Source organism: Halichoeres trimaculatus, unplaced genomic scaffold, assembly GCF_033239565.1.
Source record: "Halichoeres trimaculatus isolate MK-OKI-2021-1 unplaced genomic scaffold, fHalTri1.1 fHalTri1_scaffold_8, whole genome shotgun sequence".
Classification (NCBI taxonomy): Eukaryota; Metazoa; Chordata; class Actinopteri; order Labriformes; family Labridae; genus Halichoeres; species Halichoeres trimaculatus.
Genome location: NW_027437186.1, coordinates 21,779,008 through 21,798,385, shown reverse-complemented (window position 1 = coordinate 21,798,385; position 19,378 = coordinate 21,779,008). Strand labels below are relative to the sequence as shown.

At 40.5% G+C, this 19,378-nt stretch overlaps 1 protein-coding gene across 2 annotated transcripts in view; it reads left to right on the top strand.

Annotated features, from left to right (window-relative positions):
- Positions 1-19,378, top strand: part of akt3a (v-akt murine thymoma viral oncogene homolog 3a) — a 59,932-nt gene that overhangs the window by 27,121 nt on the left and 13,433 nt on the right. For both annotated transcript variants that reach the window (XM_074675075.1, XM_074675074.1), the window contains exons 3-8: positions 5,550-5,675; positions 11,435-11,546; positions 16,536-16,680; positions 17,095-17,226; positions 17,373-17,438; positions 18,447-18,515. In XM_074675075.1, the coding sequence (XP_074531176.1) occupies positions 5,550-5,675; positions 11,435-11,546; positions 16,536-16,680; positions 17,095-17,226; positions 17,373-17,438; positions 18,447-18,515 (650 nt within the window). The remainder of the gene's footprint in view (positions 1-5,549; positions 5,676-11,434; positions 11,547-16,535; positions 16,681-17,094; positions 17,227-17,372; positions 17,439-18,446; positions 18,516-19,378) is intronic.

Genomic DNA, 19,378 nt, shown 5'->3' with positions numbered 1-19,378 from the left:
AGTGGCCCCCCTGAGGGATGGCCACACTCCCATGGGTTTCCACTCAATCTGGCCGCCTTGTGGCTGCCCTGCTCTGTCCCAACTCTCTGTCACTGTCATAATCATGCCCACGTGTACATTGAGGTATCTCACTCACTCTCTGCTACAGTCACTCTTTTGATTTTCTGTCCCTGGAACTTAACTTTTGAATTTTCTTTTTATCTCCAGGCTGCTGCAGCCGCTGAGCAGTCTCCCTCTGCAACAGCAGGCTTGTTCAATTAACCCTGAACTAAACCCTGTGAACCCAGCATTGGCTCCATCTCCTAACTGAATTTACCTCTTTTATCTTTTTTTACATATACCATGTTGGTTTCTCAAGAGACCAAAAAAGCTTACTAAGCTTTTACAGGTAGCACAAACAGGAACTCTCAGTGACCGTGTATTTTAAGAACTCATGCGCACTGACACCCACACATGTCCACACAAAGAGTAACACCAGTCCTGTCCCGATGTGGTAATGAGACTAATTCACTGTAATTGGATTGGCTTGGAAGAGCCGGGATTCGCCTTAAGATGTCTGAGCAGACTGGAGTTAGAACTGCTTGGGTCGGGGTCACGCATACCGCCACGTCCTTACAAACACACAACAGACAGCAAACCTTCCTCATAAAATCTTTGTATTCATTGTCATTTATGTTTTCTCTTCACCTTTTTCTGGACTAGTAAGAATGGCTGCAAATGGTGCTCTGCAGGACTTTCCCTCAGTAACCTATGCTCTCATGGAGAGACTGAGACAGATGTCTTCTTCAAACGTCTTACCGCACTATTCTCCACTTTCTTGACCCTTCTGCCCTCTCTGCTGCACGCACTCACCTTCACCATTCCCTCACGCCCTTTGATTACTTACCTGATGTTTACTTAATCCTCCCTCCAGTATCAGCTGCTTAATCTCACTCACTCCAACCTAAGAAACCCCTTCCTGACTGTTGTGTCTGGCAGTTCATTGACCTTTGCTGATAAGGAGATCAGCTCAGCAGCCAGTCAACTATTCCAGCTCATACTCAAGTTTGACTGCTGTATGCTGTTGTTTAAGGTGAAATCTCAGTTTATCCAGCTTTGCTTAGAGCATGTCTACATCATTTACTCTGACACTTAGGGCCTAGTTTCTCCAAATAGCCACACTGTATTAATAATTGAGCAGAGATCGTCTTGTACACAACAGTTCTATAACTAATATTTAGTTAAAGTGTAAAATTAGATTTCAGAGAATTGTAAAGAAAGCTTGCTGTAAGTTTTCAGAGCCTAAGGTGACATCACCGTGCTTGTATTTGTTTTTTCCCAAACTATTACGAATAATTAGAAACTGAGTATAGAAACATTATGTGGAATATGGAGGATAAGCAGACACCAACCTGTATATTGACAGGAAAAAAAAGCTGTTGGTACAAATTAAATTAAATTTTTGTTTTGGGGGTCAGTCACTCAGCCGGCTTTTACAACTTTTGTTAACATCTTGGCATTAGTTTAGTCAAAAAGTTTGTGTTTGACCGATAAAAGCTGATGGTGGGTGCGTGTGTGAGCTCCTATGTAAGCAGAGGTCACATTCCCTTCCTTGCCTGTGAGCTGCTGTGTATGTATGTGCTGGAACGTGGCAGAACATCACCACCACCCGACTCCATCCCCCTTACCCCTCCTACCTCTCAGCGCCCCCCACCCCCTCCTCCAGCTCCCAGAGTGCCAGTCACACAGCCCCGTCCCTGCGCCATCTGCATATCAGCTCCAGCCTCGGCCAAAGCATTAAATTAAATCCCTGTTTGGGTTGATTAACAAATGGCTGGTGAGCTCACATAGTTATGGAGTTATTTTTTTTAATTGTTATTAAGGTTTTTTCCTGTGTTTTGTCAGTCTCGCTCTGTGCTGAAAAGCGGCATCCGACATAGCAGAGGAGCAGAGGTGTGCTGGTGTCCTCAAGGAGTGAGTCTGAGAGATAGAGCAGAGGAGAGCGCAGAGTTTAAACAAGTTTTTCTCATTTCTGCTCTGCCTGCTGAAGTTCAGCTTTTTTTTTTCTTTTTTTTTTGTACCTGTCGCATATTTAATCCTCTTTGCATTTCTCTCTCATTCTCTCCATTTTCCCCCTCTGTCCTGAAATGAATGGTTAATCAGTCTGCTAATTGAGTGGCAGTTAGTTAGTGCGTTGTTGTAATTGTCCAATCAGAAAGCTTGGAACGAACACAGTCACAGCTGATTCATCTCTGTCTCTAACTGTTTAATCCGCAAGCTGCAACTGGAGGATGTGCCAACAAGATTTATTTCTTCTAGAAAATTCCTAAGTAATGTAAAAAATGCCCTGTTTGTATTTTAGTCTGTCGCATGTAATAAGGTTTTGAGGTTTAGATCTTACATCCACTTCTTCTTCAGGCCTACACTTAAACCTGTTCTTTGGATGCTTTATAGTCTCCCCAGTAGTAGAAAACTTGAAAGAAGAACTAAAGAATCACAAATTAGTCTTTGTTTTCTGTGTTTTGAACAAATTAGGCCCAGAAGTTAAATACCTTCAAATGGATTATCCTCCTCAAAGTTCTCTTCACATTCATCTTTCAAGTCACCCACATTGTCCTGTTTTACTGATATCCCATCGTCCTGATGAGAAACAACACACTCCTGTTGTCTTAAGTGCTGTGTAGTGTAGTATTTACTAATTGGCCTTAAGGGAAAAGTAAAGTTGTGCAGAAAACTAAATGAAACTGAAGTGAGGAGTCTGAAAGAGATGGTGTGGGAAGGAGACCGGCTGTTCTGTTTTCTCCAGCAGTCCAAACTAGAGACATGTGGCTCCCCAGACAAGCTGTCCAGAGTGGGAGAGCTCGCTGGACTCATTACAGGCAGGGCCAAGACGGGATAGCTTGACAGAACACCATTGGATCATTCGGTGGATTGGAACAGTCCAAACTGAATTGTGCTGGTTTGTGTGTGTGTGTGTTTGTGTGTGTGTGTGTGTGTGTGTGTGTGTGTGTGTGTGTGTGTGTGTGTGTGTGTGTGTGTGTGTGTGTGTGTGTGTGTGTGTGTGTCCGTGCGCATGCCTGTGTTTGTTTGGAACGGCATGTGTGGACAACTGTCCATCTCCTCTCTCCGTCTGTGCCACCCCTGGCTGCCCCCTCCCCCGCCCCCCAGCGGACGTGTACACACACGCACACAAACACACTCTCATGAACACACACACTTACACATATACACGCTGTCTCGCCTGGCCAGAAGGATTGCTTAAATGTTTTCAGTTGTACTGGACAGCTGAGCGATGAAGTGGCCAGCCACAGGCTTCCATTGGTTGGACACTTCATCTAGAAACTGACTCAGAGAAATGACTGGACTTGGACCAGCAATCCAGTCATCACTGCCAGTTTATAATAGTTTTATCAGTTTAACTTTCTGTTTATCCTCATCCATTTTGTCAGTCACTACATATCCTTCTCCTATTCACTGTGAAGGTAACCAGAGGGCCTTGTGTTCGCATGAGCAAATTTGTCTACTTTTAGGTTTTTCTTAGTTATCAACAGGATCTCAACTGAAATACAGGAGCACCTCTTTAGTGCTTCAACAGGAAAAACTACAGACTGGAAACTTTTTGAAAAGTTGAGACCGAAACGTTCTGACTTCTTGACTTTGATTCTAAATTAGAGTCCTCATTTGGTTTCAGGAATATCAATTGTTTTTCTTTTTACTGATTTATGTACTGTCCTCTGTCTTCAAGTAAAACATCATGTTTTCAATAAACACCATAATACATTAGAAAAAGTAGTTTTAAAAACCCTCTTCATTTTGCTTTGCTTTCTCCAACCATCCATCCTCCCACCCCTCCCATTCAGCCCCTTTCACAGCCCTCTGTTTATCAATAGCAAGTCCTCCAAAGAAGATGCTTTGTTTCTGAAAGAACAGAAGAAGGAAATGGGAGCGGAGGGGAGAGTGGGTGGATTTGTGTGAAAAAGGAAAATAGAGACTGATAGAGGAAAGGTGTGATCTGGCAATCCTTATGACGCACCGGCACCCAACAGCTTTTTCATATCTGTCTAACTGTGTCTCCCTCTGTCCCTGTGTGGTGGTTCGAATCAGCTGCTCCCACCCCCCACCCCCCCTCCAAACCACAACACACCATAGACACATACACCTCCACCACCAGCACCACCCAGAGGTACCGGCAGGCCCCGCAGTCGCACGGTCCCTTCGGCGGAGCAGGTGTTTTTCTGCAACGTGTTAACGAGCACGGCCTGCTGTCATTTCCGCTTTAGATGGATGTCACAAATAGAACACACACACATAACACACTCTGCCTATCCTCCTATCGCAGTGAATTAGCCTAAGAAAGGTGATCAGAGCTGTTATCAAGCTTTCTGAGTCTGTGTGTGGGAATTTGCATTTTTGTTTATTAGTCTTTACAGTGTGTGTGTGTGTGTGTGTGTGTGTGTGTGTGTGTGTGTGTGTGTGTGTGTGTGTGTGTGTGTGTGTGTGTGTGTGTGTGTGTGTGTGTGTGTGTGTGTGAAGGAACGGCTGGTTAATTAAAAGAGGTTGAGACGCAGGGAACATTTGTGTGCCTCTGTGCGTCTTATTGAAGTTAAATGAGAAAGTTAAATGTTTACACAGACTTCTGAAAGTGTTGAGATTGTCACTTTTCTTTCATCAGAGCTCTGCATCTCAGAATTGCTTTAACGCTCCTGCGCACGTGCGTGTGCATTTCCATCCCTGTACTCGTACTCATTGTACTCTTACCTCCATGTGTGAATCTGCACGCGTGTGTGCTTTAATCCATGTGTGTATCGGTGCTGTTTCCACCAAGTGTTATCCGCCTCTGTGGTGTGGAAATGTTTGACACTCATGTAATCCTGCAGCGGGTCATCTGATAAAGCTGTGGTGCCACCTTAGTGCCAGTCTGTGCCAGCCAGTTGGGTAATACTCTGCTACCAGCTGCTCAGCAGATGTTGTTATTTGTTGCTGTAGTCTGAGACATGTCATCTCGTATGTGTAACGTTATCTTGTCTCATGTCGTCTCCTCTCATCTCATCCTCTTTCTTTTTCCTTTCCCTTTGGCCAGTGGTTGTTGTGTATGTGCACATGTATGTGCGGGCTTGTGTGTATTTGGTGGAGGGGTCATCACCTCGACACCTGCCCATGTATCAGCCAGATGATGTTTCTGGCAGGGACAGTTTGGTTGTTGTGCTGGTAAACATGTTTTTGTCATTTTTTACATGATAATCCGGTCTGAATCTGGCAGCACTGTGGGAGTCATAGAGCTGCTGGATGTTTGTCTGTGTAAACACTATAGTGTGTACTTCATGTGTGTGATACACTTTGGACAGATGAGCAGGCAGGCTATTAGCTGTCAAGGGAATAAAATCTGTATTTAATATCATCATCATTACTGATAATAATACTTTCTATCATAATAATCACCATTACACTGAGTGCACTACCGCCTTCAGCATCATCATTACGGTTGTGCTGATTGTTTTCCACTGAGTGTCTGTTAAAACACATTTGACTCATTTTTGTCTCTCTGTCCTCGTGTTCCTCTTTCATTGCAGGTGAGTACATAAAGAACTGGAGGCCGCGTTACTTCCTCTTGAAGACAGACGGCTCATTCATCGGCTACAAAGAGAAACCTCAGGACGCAGACCTGCCCTACCCCCTAAATAACTTCTCTGTAGCAAGTAGGTTACTTAACATCTTTATATCTTAACCTGCTTCTTTTTCTTGAGTTCACTTGTTTTAATTCTTGAAGCACTTATTTGAAGAATAATTATGTTTTGGCTAGTGCTGGGCAAGTTAACGCGTTATTTTTGCGTTAACCCGTCAATCTATTAACGCCGTTGAATATTTTATCGCACATTAGTGCATGTTGCTCACATGCTTTTATTTTGTAAATGTCTGTTGCTGACCGCGGTGGAACCAGAAGTGAAATTGGCGGAAAAACACGATGAGTAACCAAAACAAGCATGGAGAAGAGGGGCAACGCCACGGAACTTAAAGGCGCTCGCCGCTTAGTATATCAGTCCACGCGCACGGCGTGCCAGATATAAACAAACGCAGGTAGTCTGCCAGGACGAAGAGACACGATAAGAACTAGAGCCTTATTTAGCGGTGTTTTTGTGTGAAAGTAACGCGCTGAAAATTCTCTAAATAAAGCATGAATGCAGACCGATTTCAAATTTTTTTCGGTGGGAGTCCGTTTGTTTGTGTTTTTGGTCAAGTAAAAATTGGCCCCGTCTGAGTGCAGAGGAAACTGGCAGAGGAGCTGGGAGGGGGTGTTTGGTGCGAGCGCCCTGGGCTTCTGCTGCACAAAAACACTACATTAGGGGTAATTTCTGCCCTAAAACTTGTGATAGGACCTAACTTGTTCCATCCTGGAGTATCACTTTAATGCCCTGACAGTGGCAATAAGCTTTAATTTTGTATTTACATTTTGTAAATTTGATTTGCACTAAATATGTGATTTAACTATGACTGTATAACAAGTACTGATTTAGTGTTTGCATGACAGATGTTATGGCACTTTCACAACGCGATTGATTATGATTAATCAGGGAAATCATGTGATTAATTACAATTAAAAGTTTTAATCGTTGCCCAGCCCTAGTTTTGGCTCAAATATTATTTGCAAACTTTGGAATATAAGTTGATCTCTGAGAGTTATTGAGGAATCAAACATTTAATAAATCAGAAAAAGATACATAAATTTGGAAATCTGTGTGGGAGGAAAAAATGTGAGGAGACAAGACATGAAGAATAAGGGATGGAAAAAATATTGATACTGTGATATCATTTTGACTGCAGCGACCACTTGTTCCAGATATTAATATTTTACCTGTAGTTTCACATCACTTCTTAGAGAAACCTTGTGCTTTCCCCACAACTAGTGGTGATGATGATACTGTGATACCTGCAAGAAACTTTTAGTCTGGAGCAAAACCCTTTCACAGGGTATCTGCGGGGTCTTAAAAAGTCTTAAATCTAATAATTTGATTTTAAGGCCTTACAAAGTCTAAATTCCTCCTAAAATCCCCAAAAAGGTCTTAAATCAAGTTTTGAAAGGTCTTAAAAAACGATTGACGCTACTTTTGTTTAAAACATGCATTAACCTTAAGTCTCGCGCTAAAATGTTTCGATTTTTGAGGATAATTGGTAGAGCTCAAGGATATTGTGGAGGAGATCACAGCCACGGGACAAGAGCTGTGTTAGTTCCTTCTTGTGCACAGGAAAACACACACACAATGGCTGTTGGCTGTAGAGTTCCCAATATTGCTTCTCATTCTGACTTGCAAACAAATCTTGGTTCACAAAAGAGATGTTTCTGATGTTTTAAGATTGATTACGTGCTTTGTATTCCAATGTGAAAGAGCTGTGAACAAATTCCGGGCCTCCAATTTTTCTTTAAGTCTTTAGTACTTTTTTGCCAGCATCGATAAGAAATGGGTCTTAAACTGTGTACATTATGGTCTTAAAAAAGTCTCAAAAGGTCTTAAATTTAACTTGTTGAAACCTGCTGAGACCCTGCTTTCAGTTGGTAAGGAAACTGTCCTTTTCTAGGAAACTTCACCAGAGATTTAAACCCATATCTTATAGCTTAAAGGCATAGCCTGCATTCTTCAACTGATTTCTCAAATGCTTATGCAAATAATGTAACACCCCATGATATTTTGCTGAAATGCTCATGTGGCTTCAGCCCAGGGAGCCATAGTTAAATGGTACAACAGTTTATTGCATTATGTCAAAATGTGTCAAAGCATCTTGTCAGTCATCAGTCCCCACATCAGCGCTGCACTTTACAGAATTCACAGAGGGCTCTAATTAACCAGTTATCAGAATATCATCTGTCTGCACCTGGTTAACAAGCTTCATCGCATCTTTGACATGTGTAATTAGCCAGCTAATGAGTTAACAGGATTAATTTTAATGTACCTCGGTCTCATTACCACCAGCATCATTACTCATTGTTCGTTCATAAACGCAGATAGGCAGTAAACCTTTGTATCTGCTTTGCTGTCGTTTCAACTTTTAAACTAAACTCATGTCTCCTTTAAAAGGGTCACATAATAACTTTGTATGTGTAATCTCTGACATTATGGTAGACTAAACCTGAAGTTTCTCTGATTTTTTAGGCCAAATTAACACATAATGCTGGGACGGTAGTTTGAAACAGATTTCCAGAGTATTACTTTTTATCTTTGTGATTCAGTGCTCTTATATACCAGACCCTACTGCTTTGCCATAGCTATGTTAGACTAGTGTAGATTCAGAAATTCAGGCATGTATGAGAAGATTGGTTAAATACTGATACATTTAAGTTTGTCTTAATTATCCACAACATGGCAACAAGAGCAAAAGACCCTTAGCGTAATTTATTTATGACTGTAGATTTACCTGGCACCTAAATCCACATGCAAATGACATCTGTCCCAAAAGTTCTCCTAAAAAGCTGAGTAAAGAGGATGCAATCAGTAACTAAATGGTTTCACCATCACTATATCAATACTGCAAGGGCAGACAACATGGGATTTTCTCTAATTTGAAAAAGAAACAGGGTTATCTAACTGATTGATTTCATGGAAAATTATATAAAAGTAAACACGTTTGCATAAAATTATCATTTGTGTTTGTGCTCAATTTTCATGGGTGTCCTTGGGTGTATTTGTGTTTAAAACCACGATTCTGCAATATTTATGATAAAAAATTATAACACATTTCATTTATATTATAATGTAATTTACATTAACAGCAAACCTCAAAGTGCTGCAAAATGTGCATAAAATAGGAATTAAAACAAATGACAGAAATAAAACTAAGGTAAGGACAAATAAGAAAAAAAACCAGTACAAAACTGGTTGAAACAGGAACAAAAACATGTAAAGAACAGGAATATAAGCAGGAAGTCTGGAAAAACCAAGAAGGGGACGACTAGCGTATATTTTTCAAAGGCTCTTTGAAAAAAGGAGTCTTAAGTTGTTTTTTTTATGAATCGCCTGTCCGTAGGGCTTTTATGTTTCCGTACATGTGACGTGAGTATCATATTGTCATTGGTTTTTCATAAACATATAATTGATAGACTCTGGAAAAGAGGTGGATGTCGTAAAATCTTGTCTTAAATTTAAGTTGAATGACTTTGAAAAATATCTTCAGATCAAGCTAGTGAGGTCTGATGATGGAGGAGATGTTTACAGAGATTCAGAGGCTAGAACAATGGAAAAGTCAAGGAGTAAAAGGATGAGGAGAAGGAAATTTAGGACTGAAGAAGGTAGGACAAAAATGAGGGAATGAGTAATGACAGTTGAACAGAGGGACAGAGGAAGAAAGGAAAGAGTATTTGGGGAGGGGAAAGAAGGGATAGAAAAGACAGAGATGGAAGGATGATTAGGAGGAGGAAGCAGATGAAAGACCAAGAGAGGGTTGTAGAGTGAAGCTTTTGTGGAAGAGGGATAGGAACGATGGAGGATGAGGGAGGAGAGGAGGATCATCAGTGCTGAACAGACAGGGAGGAGGAGATGAAGACAGGATTGGAGAATGAGGAAAAAAGAGGGGAGAGGAAAAGAGTTTGTGGAGAGGACAAGCCAGGCCATACATCCGGCCCCGGCTGCTTGGCACAGCGCTGGCACTGCCACATCTGTTGCCCAAAGCTGGGAGGCCAGGTGGTGTGTGTGTCTACGTGTGAGTGTGTGGATACTCCTGTGTGTATGTGTTTGTTTATGCATGTGCATTTGTGCCTGTGTGTGAGTGTTTATGTGCACATGAACAACAGAAGTGGTCAGATGGAACAGAGATGGTACAGGCCTGTTCCCTGCAGAGGGACTCATACATACAAGCCTGTCGCTCACACACATGCGCTCGCATACACACACTGATGCATGAACTCACACATACCCTCTAAACTGCTACACAGATTTCACAATTGCCTGCTGTGGAAAACAACCCAATTTCGGCAACATTCAAACTTCAATATCACTTCTGTGCATGCGCGTGAGTGTGTGTGTGCGCGCACCTGTGTGTGTGTGTGTGTGTGTGTGTGTGTGCATGCTTTTTTTTCTTTAGCATTAACAATAGTATGACCTTGTGTCTAGCAGCACAGCAAGCCATGTTCACGAGTCAGGCAGTAACTTCTGAGTGTGTGTCTGGGTGTGTGTCTGAACATACATTGAGGCTCCGCTGTGAGTATGACCTGAGCCGTGTTGTCATTAACCTTCCTTTCTATATTCAGGCCGAGCCACGACGTGCTGTGCTGTGCCACACTTAAACAGAAAGTAATTGAAAGAAGGGATAGGCTGAGGACGAGAGGAGGGAAGGGAAGAGGAAAAGAGTGGAGGACAGACAAGGGTGAGGAAAGGATGGCAGGAGACATCAGGAGAGAGAAAAAAAAAAGAAGGAGAATGGGGTGATGTATGTAGCACAAAGAAGGAGTGGGTGAGATAAGGGGTCAGAAGATGGATCTTTATGTTGCTTTGCAGCAGCTCCTGTCCCCAATAAGCCGAGACACCGCTGTGGGACCATGAGGTTGCACTCCTTTCCATCTTCCCGCCCCACCTGGCTTTCTGTGCATAGGTTTCTGCATTAATGTAGTACTGGCTTACAGTATCAAATGTTTGTAAAGAAACTTGGTATGAGATTTTTTCCAGACAATTACACTTTATCTTGGAGAAGCACTTTTATTTTAAGCATCAGCCCATGAGGTTATTGTTTACTCTTACCTGTTTTTCTCAGCTCAGAAAAATGTCATGTTAAAAAAATTCCATTTAAATGAACAATGTCTCGTTTTATTATGAAATCTTAGTTGGCCTTGACATTGAAATAATAATGAGCACCACAGTCATCTGTTTAGAGCACTACTATTTAATCTTCTTGAATCTAAGTTGAGGCACCATCTTTTTGAGATTTGACAGTGAACAAAAAGCAGACATAACAAGTTTTTCAAACATTTTCTTACTCTTCAAGAAACAGTGTGTAACACTTTAAAAAATGTTCTGATGTTTCATAAACCACATCACTAATTCATTAACTGACAAAGTTGTTGGCAGTGCTTTGCAATGACAAAACAATCCAGCTTCATATCTAACTAGAACCAATGCACGATACAGCATCAAGTTAAGATTTCTGTAAAAAAAGAAATAAAATATAATTATGACTTAACAAAAAAAGAGAAAAAATCAAAAAGAAACTGATGAATGCCCTTTACACATATGTTCATTATTTTTCCAAAAAGCCCCAGGAGAAGGAGTGTTTACTTGAAATTTAGAAACATGCTGGATTGATTTTTCGCCTATCAATGAAAAACCAAACTACAAGTAACTGAGTTTACCCCCAATTAGCAACTCTTTCTTTATTAGATGTCTCTTTTCTCTCTCACGTGTTGAGCCATCACTGTGGAAACATGGACTACACTTCAACAAATACCTAACAGTAAACCTCTGACTGCTTGTTTCAGAATGCCAGCTGATGAAGACAGAGAGGCCAAAGCCAAACACCTTCATCATACGCTGCCTCCAGTGGACCACCGTCATCGAGAGGACCTTCCACGTGGACTCGCCTGATGAGAGGTCAGTTTTCCAAAGAGTCCAGAGTCTTGGCTTCTTGGCAGCATCCTGTGGTTGTTGTTGGTCAGTAAACAACTGAGATGCCTTTTCTGACTTGAGGAAGCTCTCTGTTCGCGGGGTTTTAAAATATTGTCTTTGTTATTAAGCATCAGATTATGTTTAAGTTTTTTTTTTCATAATCACAGAACACCAAATGCCAAACATTTGATCTTTAAATCATGACTTTAAAAAGTTAAGGCTGTATTATTAAAGATGCTGTAAGGGGGATCTATTTCAATTCCCCTCCCTCGCCACCTCGTGGCCCGGAGTCTCTGCACACTGTCGTAGATTACTTTTAGTGAGGCATGTGTTTGTTTTGGAATTATATGGAGATCAAATCGAAAAAAAAATTCTTTGATCAAGACAACTTTTTTACTGAAAACAAGGCGTCAAGGTAAAGTATTTATCAGTACAGTTACTTGGTGATTCGGTTTGAAACGTGACATCACGCAAACGTAGTAGCAGCCAGCCATATGTAGCGCTGTCAGCAGCCCGGTGCTCCGATGTACCTCTAGGCTAACGTAACAACAGTAAACACTGTCAGTTTTGTAAGTGGTTCAGTAGTTGTCTATATTGAGCGCAGCTAGCAGTCCGGGGCTCTAGAGACAAGACATGTCTAGACATGTCCGTAATGTGTAACGTCAGTAAATCCTGGTTAGCTGTGTCCTACCAGTCATCTACCAAGCAGAGCTAACGTAACCTCACTCTTCATTTTATTGATAGACTCTCAAGTTTGAACAGACAACTGCAGAATAACTGTGGGTTGCAATGAACATTATCACAAACAGCTTAGCCCCTGTTGTATAAAGTGATATAGCCTGAGCTTAAGGCTAATTAGCCATTAGCTCGGGCTGTATCACTCTCCAGTTAATCTTTCTTCTGCTCTTCTGTTGTTTTCTGTCCGACAGTTAGGCTCCTGAAACCACCACCACTATAAAATTAATCAAAGAAGTCGTTTTCAGCAGAGAAAGACACAGATCTCTGTGTTTCATCTCTCTCCTCTACTAAACTTCGTCAGCTGGCATGGTGTTGTCATGGAGACCTAGACCTGCCTTAAGTCAATCCAGTCCTGGTCGACCCAAACTGGAAGCTCTGAAGTAGCATATTCAAAATAACCTTTAACCAGCAATATTGGAGCTGATAATCTCATTTTAAAGTGCAGATTACAGTCAGGCATATATCTAGAAGGGAGACTTTTTCAAGATCACTTTCAAACTTCTCGCAGCCCCTTAAAAGATATATTTAAATAATATTAAAAAGAATATACATACACATAAATATAAAAATGATTTAGGTAAAAGCACAAGGGCAGCAGCATGTGTGAAGAGGTTTGTACAGTAGAAAGTCGATGTGGTTTTTCCGGTGTGCGTCTTTGAGGGAAAGAGAGAGGGTGAGAGAGACAGAGTGGAAAGGAGACCTTTCAAGTAGCGTTGGCATAAATTCTCCAGCTGCTCAGTTCCTTTCTGAGGAGCTGAGGTGTTTATCTCCAGAAAATGAACAGCTTTGCCCAGAAGACCACAGATGCTTCTGTGCATCCTTTGAGTTTGTGTGTGTCTTTTTTATGTGTGAGTGCTGCAGCTGTCTGTCCAACTTTGTCTTTGTTATATATTCCTTTATAATAGTTTTGCCTCTAAACAAAAAAATAGTAAAGTTATTATACAGCTAATAAATTTTAAGGAATATTTTATATAGTTTTGACAACTTTCAGGTCTCTAGCTGAATCACTTTGAACTCCAGATGTGTTAGCGCTGGCTGTTACACTGCATAAAGTTTAAGTATCTTCAAAAGAAGTGCTTGCCACAACTGGGTGTCTGTGCTACTCAATAAGTTTGTGTGTGTGTGGTTGTGTTACTGTATCTGTTGTACTGTACCAAAGCTGGCAGGGCTCCAGCTACCACAGTCCCAGCCGTGAGCAAGGAGGGTGGCACGTGTTGGCAAGGCGCCCGACTGTAGGCAGGCCCATTATCTCTCATTAGCAAAAAAAAAAAAAAAACCCTCATTATACAAAAAACACTCGAAACCAAGAGAGAGAGCATTTATCTGCTGCCTGACCTTGAGAGAGTTCCCATTGCTTTTCATGTAGCTACACGCACGCACATCATGGGTGCCACAAATTAAGTGCTCCATTGTTGTATGAGGAGTGTAACTTGAGTTTGCCCTTGTTTTGCAGTGTGTAGGGTATGCTCAGAAGTCTTTGCAGTAGAAAGGGATTCAGATCTTAAAAACACAAACACACACTGCTCTGTTTAAGTTCAGATGGATGTTCTTCCAGATCCCTCAAGGAAACATATGGGCATCTAACTCAAAACAAAACAAAAGACACGAGGGTGATGGTTTGGGAGTCAAACAGGTTTCATTATTATGATCTCCTCACAGCTTACACTGGGTAAGTGTATTTGAAAGGGAGCACTGGTAAATCCCAGCTCGCTCCTCCAGAGTCCCGAGGATTTCGGAATATTTGAGTATCATCTTCAGTTCACCTTAGTTCAAGCTCTGCAGTCTTTCATGCTAACATGTAACCCTTGCTTGTAGCACTGGATTAACTCTGTTTGAGTGGAGATCAGTGGGAAACAAAAATCAAAAGAGAACTCTTCCTGAGCCCAGTTCAGACTGCAGGGAGCACATTTTCATTCTCTGTCAAACATCTGAACTTTTTATTGATAAAACAACACAATCAAATATGCCCCGAAATAGATTCAACATCATTTGCAGGTTAAGGTCTGAAAGAACTTCCAAAATATTAAAAACTTCTCTTTTAGTCTCAGTTTCTCTGTTTATTTTCTCCCATCTCATCCCTCATCAGAGCAGAGGGAAGTTTGGCCCTGTGTATAAACCATTATATTCATCATCATTAAGTACAGTTAACATGTCCACACATCCTGATGCATGGCTGGCCTTCTGCTACATATGATGACCACACACACAAACACACACACGCTCTCTCTCTCTCAAACACACATACACACACAGTCACACATTCACACTGATTTTCTCTCAACAGATGTTAAACAACATCGCTAATGGAAAGTCAATGGGGAGGAACAATGTTAGCAAACAACAATGCATTGTTCCCTCTAATACATGGTTGTGTGTTTATGTACACACTTACTCATCCTCTAACACACACACACACACACACACACACACACACACACACACACACACACACACACACACACACACACACACACACACACACACACACACACACACACACACACACACACACAGATTGGTAGGCATTAGTTCTGCTTCATGATCATTGCTCATTTGGTTGATTCTCTAGCTGACCATGTTTCCCCTCTGTTAAGCAAAAAGGTGTTTATGTTAATTGAAAACATTCTAGAGCATTTAAAACCTGGTTAAAGAAGTGCTGCAGCTATTCTATTGGACAACCTTTTAAACCAGCGTGAAATTTGATACTTAAACAATGTATTCCCCTTAAGGCCGTTTCAAAATATGCATTACTTTAATATGTTTCAGTTATTATGTTTGATCAGGATAGCAGTTTTACAAGATAGAAAATCAGAGGATGTGGTAAGATCAACATCTACAAGAACAGCTGTACAGTTTTATTCTAAAAGGGACCTCTCAGTTCCTTAAGAACATGATTTAAGTATATCGGGATTTTTTGTTGTCCTGTAAGCTAAAAATAGGGATGGGCATTAATACGATTTTATTGATACCAATGCCCTTATCGATTCTGCTTATCTATCTGATTCTTTATCTATTCCCATATCAATTCTCTCTGTGATTTTCGGCACAAAAAGTGGGTTTTACAGGTTTTCTGGGTCAACAACATTAAATTGCATTTATAAACAAATAAATACGTAATTGGCCACTGCATCTGAATATCTCTGGGCGTAAATGTACAGAAATAAGTAAAAATTGCCCATCATGTGACGTTGATGAACTGTTTTGTGATATATTATTGACTCAGGTAGGCCACTTAGTGTCTTGGAGTGATTATAGCAATATTCTAAGTTGTTTGGAACCTTGCCAAAGTTATGAAGCCAGCCATTAGCCTGCACATAACTTTTCTTTCATTTGCCTACAAGTATTTTGACCTTTGGAGTTTTCAGTATTATTTACAAAGACTAATTGTGATATGTCCCTGGTATTAAAGTTTAAATTCTATTCTGAAGTTATACCTATGTGTGCTAACCATTAGTATATCAATGCAATTTTCCATGTACATCAGCATCAAGCTAGTGCTAATTTGTTTATTTTGGGTAAATAAGGAGACTTATACAGTGTTAACTGTACTGAACTGTAATCTCCTGTCAGGGAGTAATATACATTTCTTTGTGAGTTCAGATCCTCAGTAAAACTTCAGGGTAGAAAATCCTGGATCTTCTTGGGAAACGTCATCATCTGCTAAGCTAAGATAGCTGCAGCAGACTAGTCGACTTAAGCTCCCGCAGTTCTGGCTTATTGTAAAGAATCGATAAGGGAATCATTAAGCACAAAGGCTAACGATATCAGTGGATTAAAACATTTCTTATATATTCTGAACTGAAACAGGTTTTTGATTCCCATCCCGAGTTAAAAACAGTCATTATCACCACTTTGCTCCATTACAGTTCTTTTGCACTGTTATTTATTCCTTTTTATAAATCCTTAAATCATAGAAGCTACATTCCCAACTTCATTTTGAGTACCACTGTACAAGTTTGTGATTTCTCATAAGTCAATCCTCTCACTGTTTCCACACAGTCATAGTAGTAAAAAGTAGATCAAGTTACATAGCCTAATTCCTGGCAAGTTTGAATCAGGAAGTGTTTAATATTTCTCCAGAAAGTTACTAAAATAATCAAATGGTCATTAAAACACAACACATCAATTTGTTGTCTAACATCAAATGTTGAATCTTTAACCGTGAAATGAAATATGTGTAGGTAGTATTTTTTATTGTTTCACCAAACTTTGTCCTGCTGTGTGTTGTGAACTCAGAGATGAGTGGACAGAGGCCATCCAGATGGTGGCTGACAAGCTGCAGAGGCAAGAGGAGGAAAGGATTCAGTGCAGCCCCACCTCCAACATCGACAACATGGTCGAAGAGGAGATGGACATTTCCACCACCCACCATAAACGCAAGGTAACACATAGCAACAGACACGCACACGGTCATTTAATAGTTGGTCATTAATGATCACACCAAAGGTTAGTCTGGATGAGATTTTAACCTGTTGGCTGTTTTAGATGAAACATGAGGGGTCATCAAACTGGTTGGTGTCAACCATTAGGTATGGTTGACATAGTTCAAGCCATGAAATACTCATATCAATAAGAATATGTCACATTTTCAACTGTACTTTATTTAGGCAAACTTTTTGTTCACTTATGATAACATAAAATTTGAGAAACTCATTTTATTCCCTACATACAGAACAGTCCAGATTACCAGTGTGATTTTCACTATAGTACTAAAGCATTTCAATCCTTTATCATCAGCAGGGTCATTTCTTTTTATCTAATGAATCAATCACTGAGCCTCTCTTTCCTTTCATAGACAATGAGTGACTTTGATTACCTGAAACTGCTTGGCAAGGGGACCTTTGGCAAAGTGATTCTTGTCCGAGAAAAGGCAAGCGGGAAGTACTACGCCATGAAAATCCTCAAAAAAGAAGTGATCATAGCCAAGGTTAGTAGAAAGGCTGTTCATCTTTTGGTCAACTGTAATACACAATTTGATTTTCCTGGAACTTTTGAATTATAAGTAGGTGTCAGTAACAAAATTTAAATTCATCTTATGGAGTGCTGTTCCATGTTTTTACCCTGTCTGTGCAGGATGAAGTGGCTCACACACTCACAGAAAGCAGAGTACTTAAAAACACCAGACACCCTTTTCTCACTGTAAGTATCTCATGTAAACAGAACACATACGGTTTAAATTTAGACATGTGTATGCAAATGTACTGACATCTGCAGAAGTGTCACACACACACACACACACACACACACACACACACACACACACACACACACACACACACACACACACACACACACACACACACACACACACACAGCATATTGATCCTATACATACCTATGTCTCTTGAGGCTAATTATGAGTGAGGAACCATATTGTTGTCCATTAACGGCTGCATTTGTTTGCCATACATTCAGCCTTTGATGTAAACATCCACACTTTAGCAGCTACTCATATTTATCACACGCTGTTCACACACACACATGCACACATACACACATACACACAAACACACACACACACACTGTTGTGAGAGCAATTACAGTTCACGTTTGAGTTTACCCCATCGCACCTGCAGCCACAAAGAGATAGGAGTAACTGTTTATCAGCTTTGTCCCTCAAAAGAAAATATGCACACAAAGTTAGTCGCTTTGAGTGAGAAAATACAGGCATGAACAGTTTAAGCTACAAATGATCACGTTTTGGTGCCCCTGCTGTTACACCCTAAATATAGGACTAAACCCTTGTCTCTGCAAAATTGTTCAGTCATTGTCCTCACTGGCTTTGTATCTTGAGTGCATGTTGGAGACAGGTGCTTTACTCCTCATTTGACCTAAAATTATAATATTTGATTCAAGTTATGGCTGTGTTCAAATCTGTGTGTGTGTATATGTGCTGTTCTAAATAGAAAAGAAAACTATTGTGACAGTAAATGGTCCTGGTTGTTAGCACTTATTTGTTGTCAGTCATGCAGCACTCTGGGATAAATCTGGCTCACATTGTGCTCTAAAATTAAGTACATGTGACTACACAATTGCCAGTTTTCAATCAAACAGAAAGACAGACAAGATAAACATTCAAAGTGTTTAAATCTGTACAGACACATTTAAATTGTGTTAATCTTACTCTGTGTGTGGCTCCTGTTACAGTCACTGAAGTATTCATTCCAGACCAAGGACCGTCTGTGTTTTGTCATGGAGTATGTAAATGGGGGAGAGGTAAGTCACACCCACTCAGTTTGATGTATTTAAAGAGCAAACTAAACAAAAGGGGACAAAGAACTTGCACAGGCTTCTTATTTTTATTTCAAGTTGAAAACACTGTTCTTTAAGAACCTCTGTCCCCTCGACTAATATGTTCCCTCTAAACTACAGTCCCAAAAGGTTAGAAGTTTTACTTTTTCACATCAGACATATTGAATGCTCTGAGAAAAAAACTTCTAATATGCAATCAAAACAAATCTGAAGATACTTTTTTGGGTAAAACACACCTTCCCAGTCATAGTTAGACCTCACATAGTCCACTGAACAACAATATCACACTGAAAGCTTGAAATCATAAATCTTGGTTTTAAGGTAAAAGACGAGGATTGCCCAGTCTAGATTTTGCATCTCATAAAATTTCCAAAATTAGATTGTAACACAAGGTCATTTATTTTGCTTTTACTTTTCTTGTTTAGATTTATATTAAAGGGACTGTGAGGAGTTTCTAAGTGATGTTAAAAAGTCTCACTTCTAGATATATGCCTGATTGTAATCCACAACCTAAATTGAGATTATCAGCACCAAAGATATTTTTTTGCTTCTCGATTGGAGTGGACATGACAATTTATGTCATGTTAATTTCCCTATGGCAACACCACGCCGTCCAGCAAAGTTTAGCAGTGAGACGAGAGATCTGTTTTTTTGTCTTGGATCAATTTTATGGTAGACACTAGAGCCTAACTGCTTTGACAGAAAAAGGACAGAAGAGCAGAAGAAAGCTAAATGGGAGAGTGATAGAGCACGAGCTAAAGGCTAAAACACAGGCTAAGCTGTTAGTGGTAATATTTGTTCTGACCCACATGCAGCAATTATTCTGC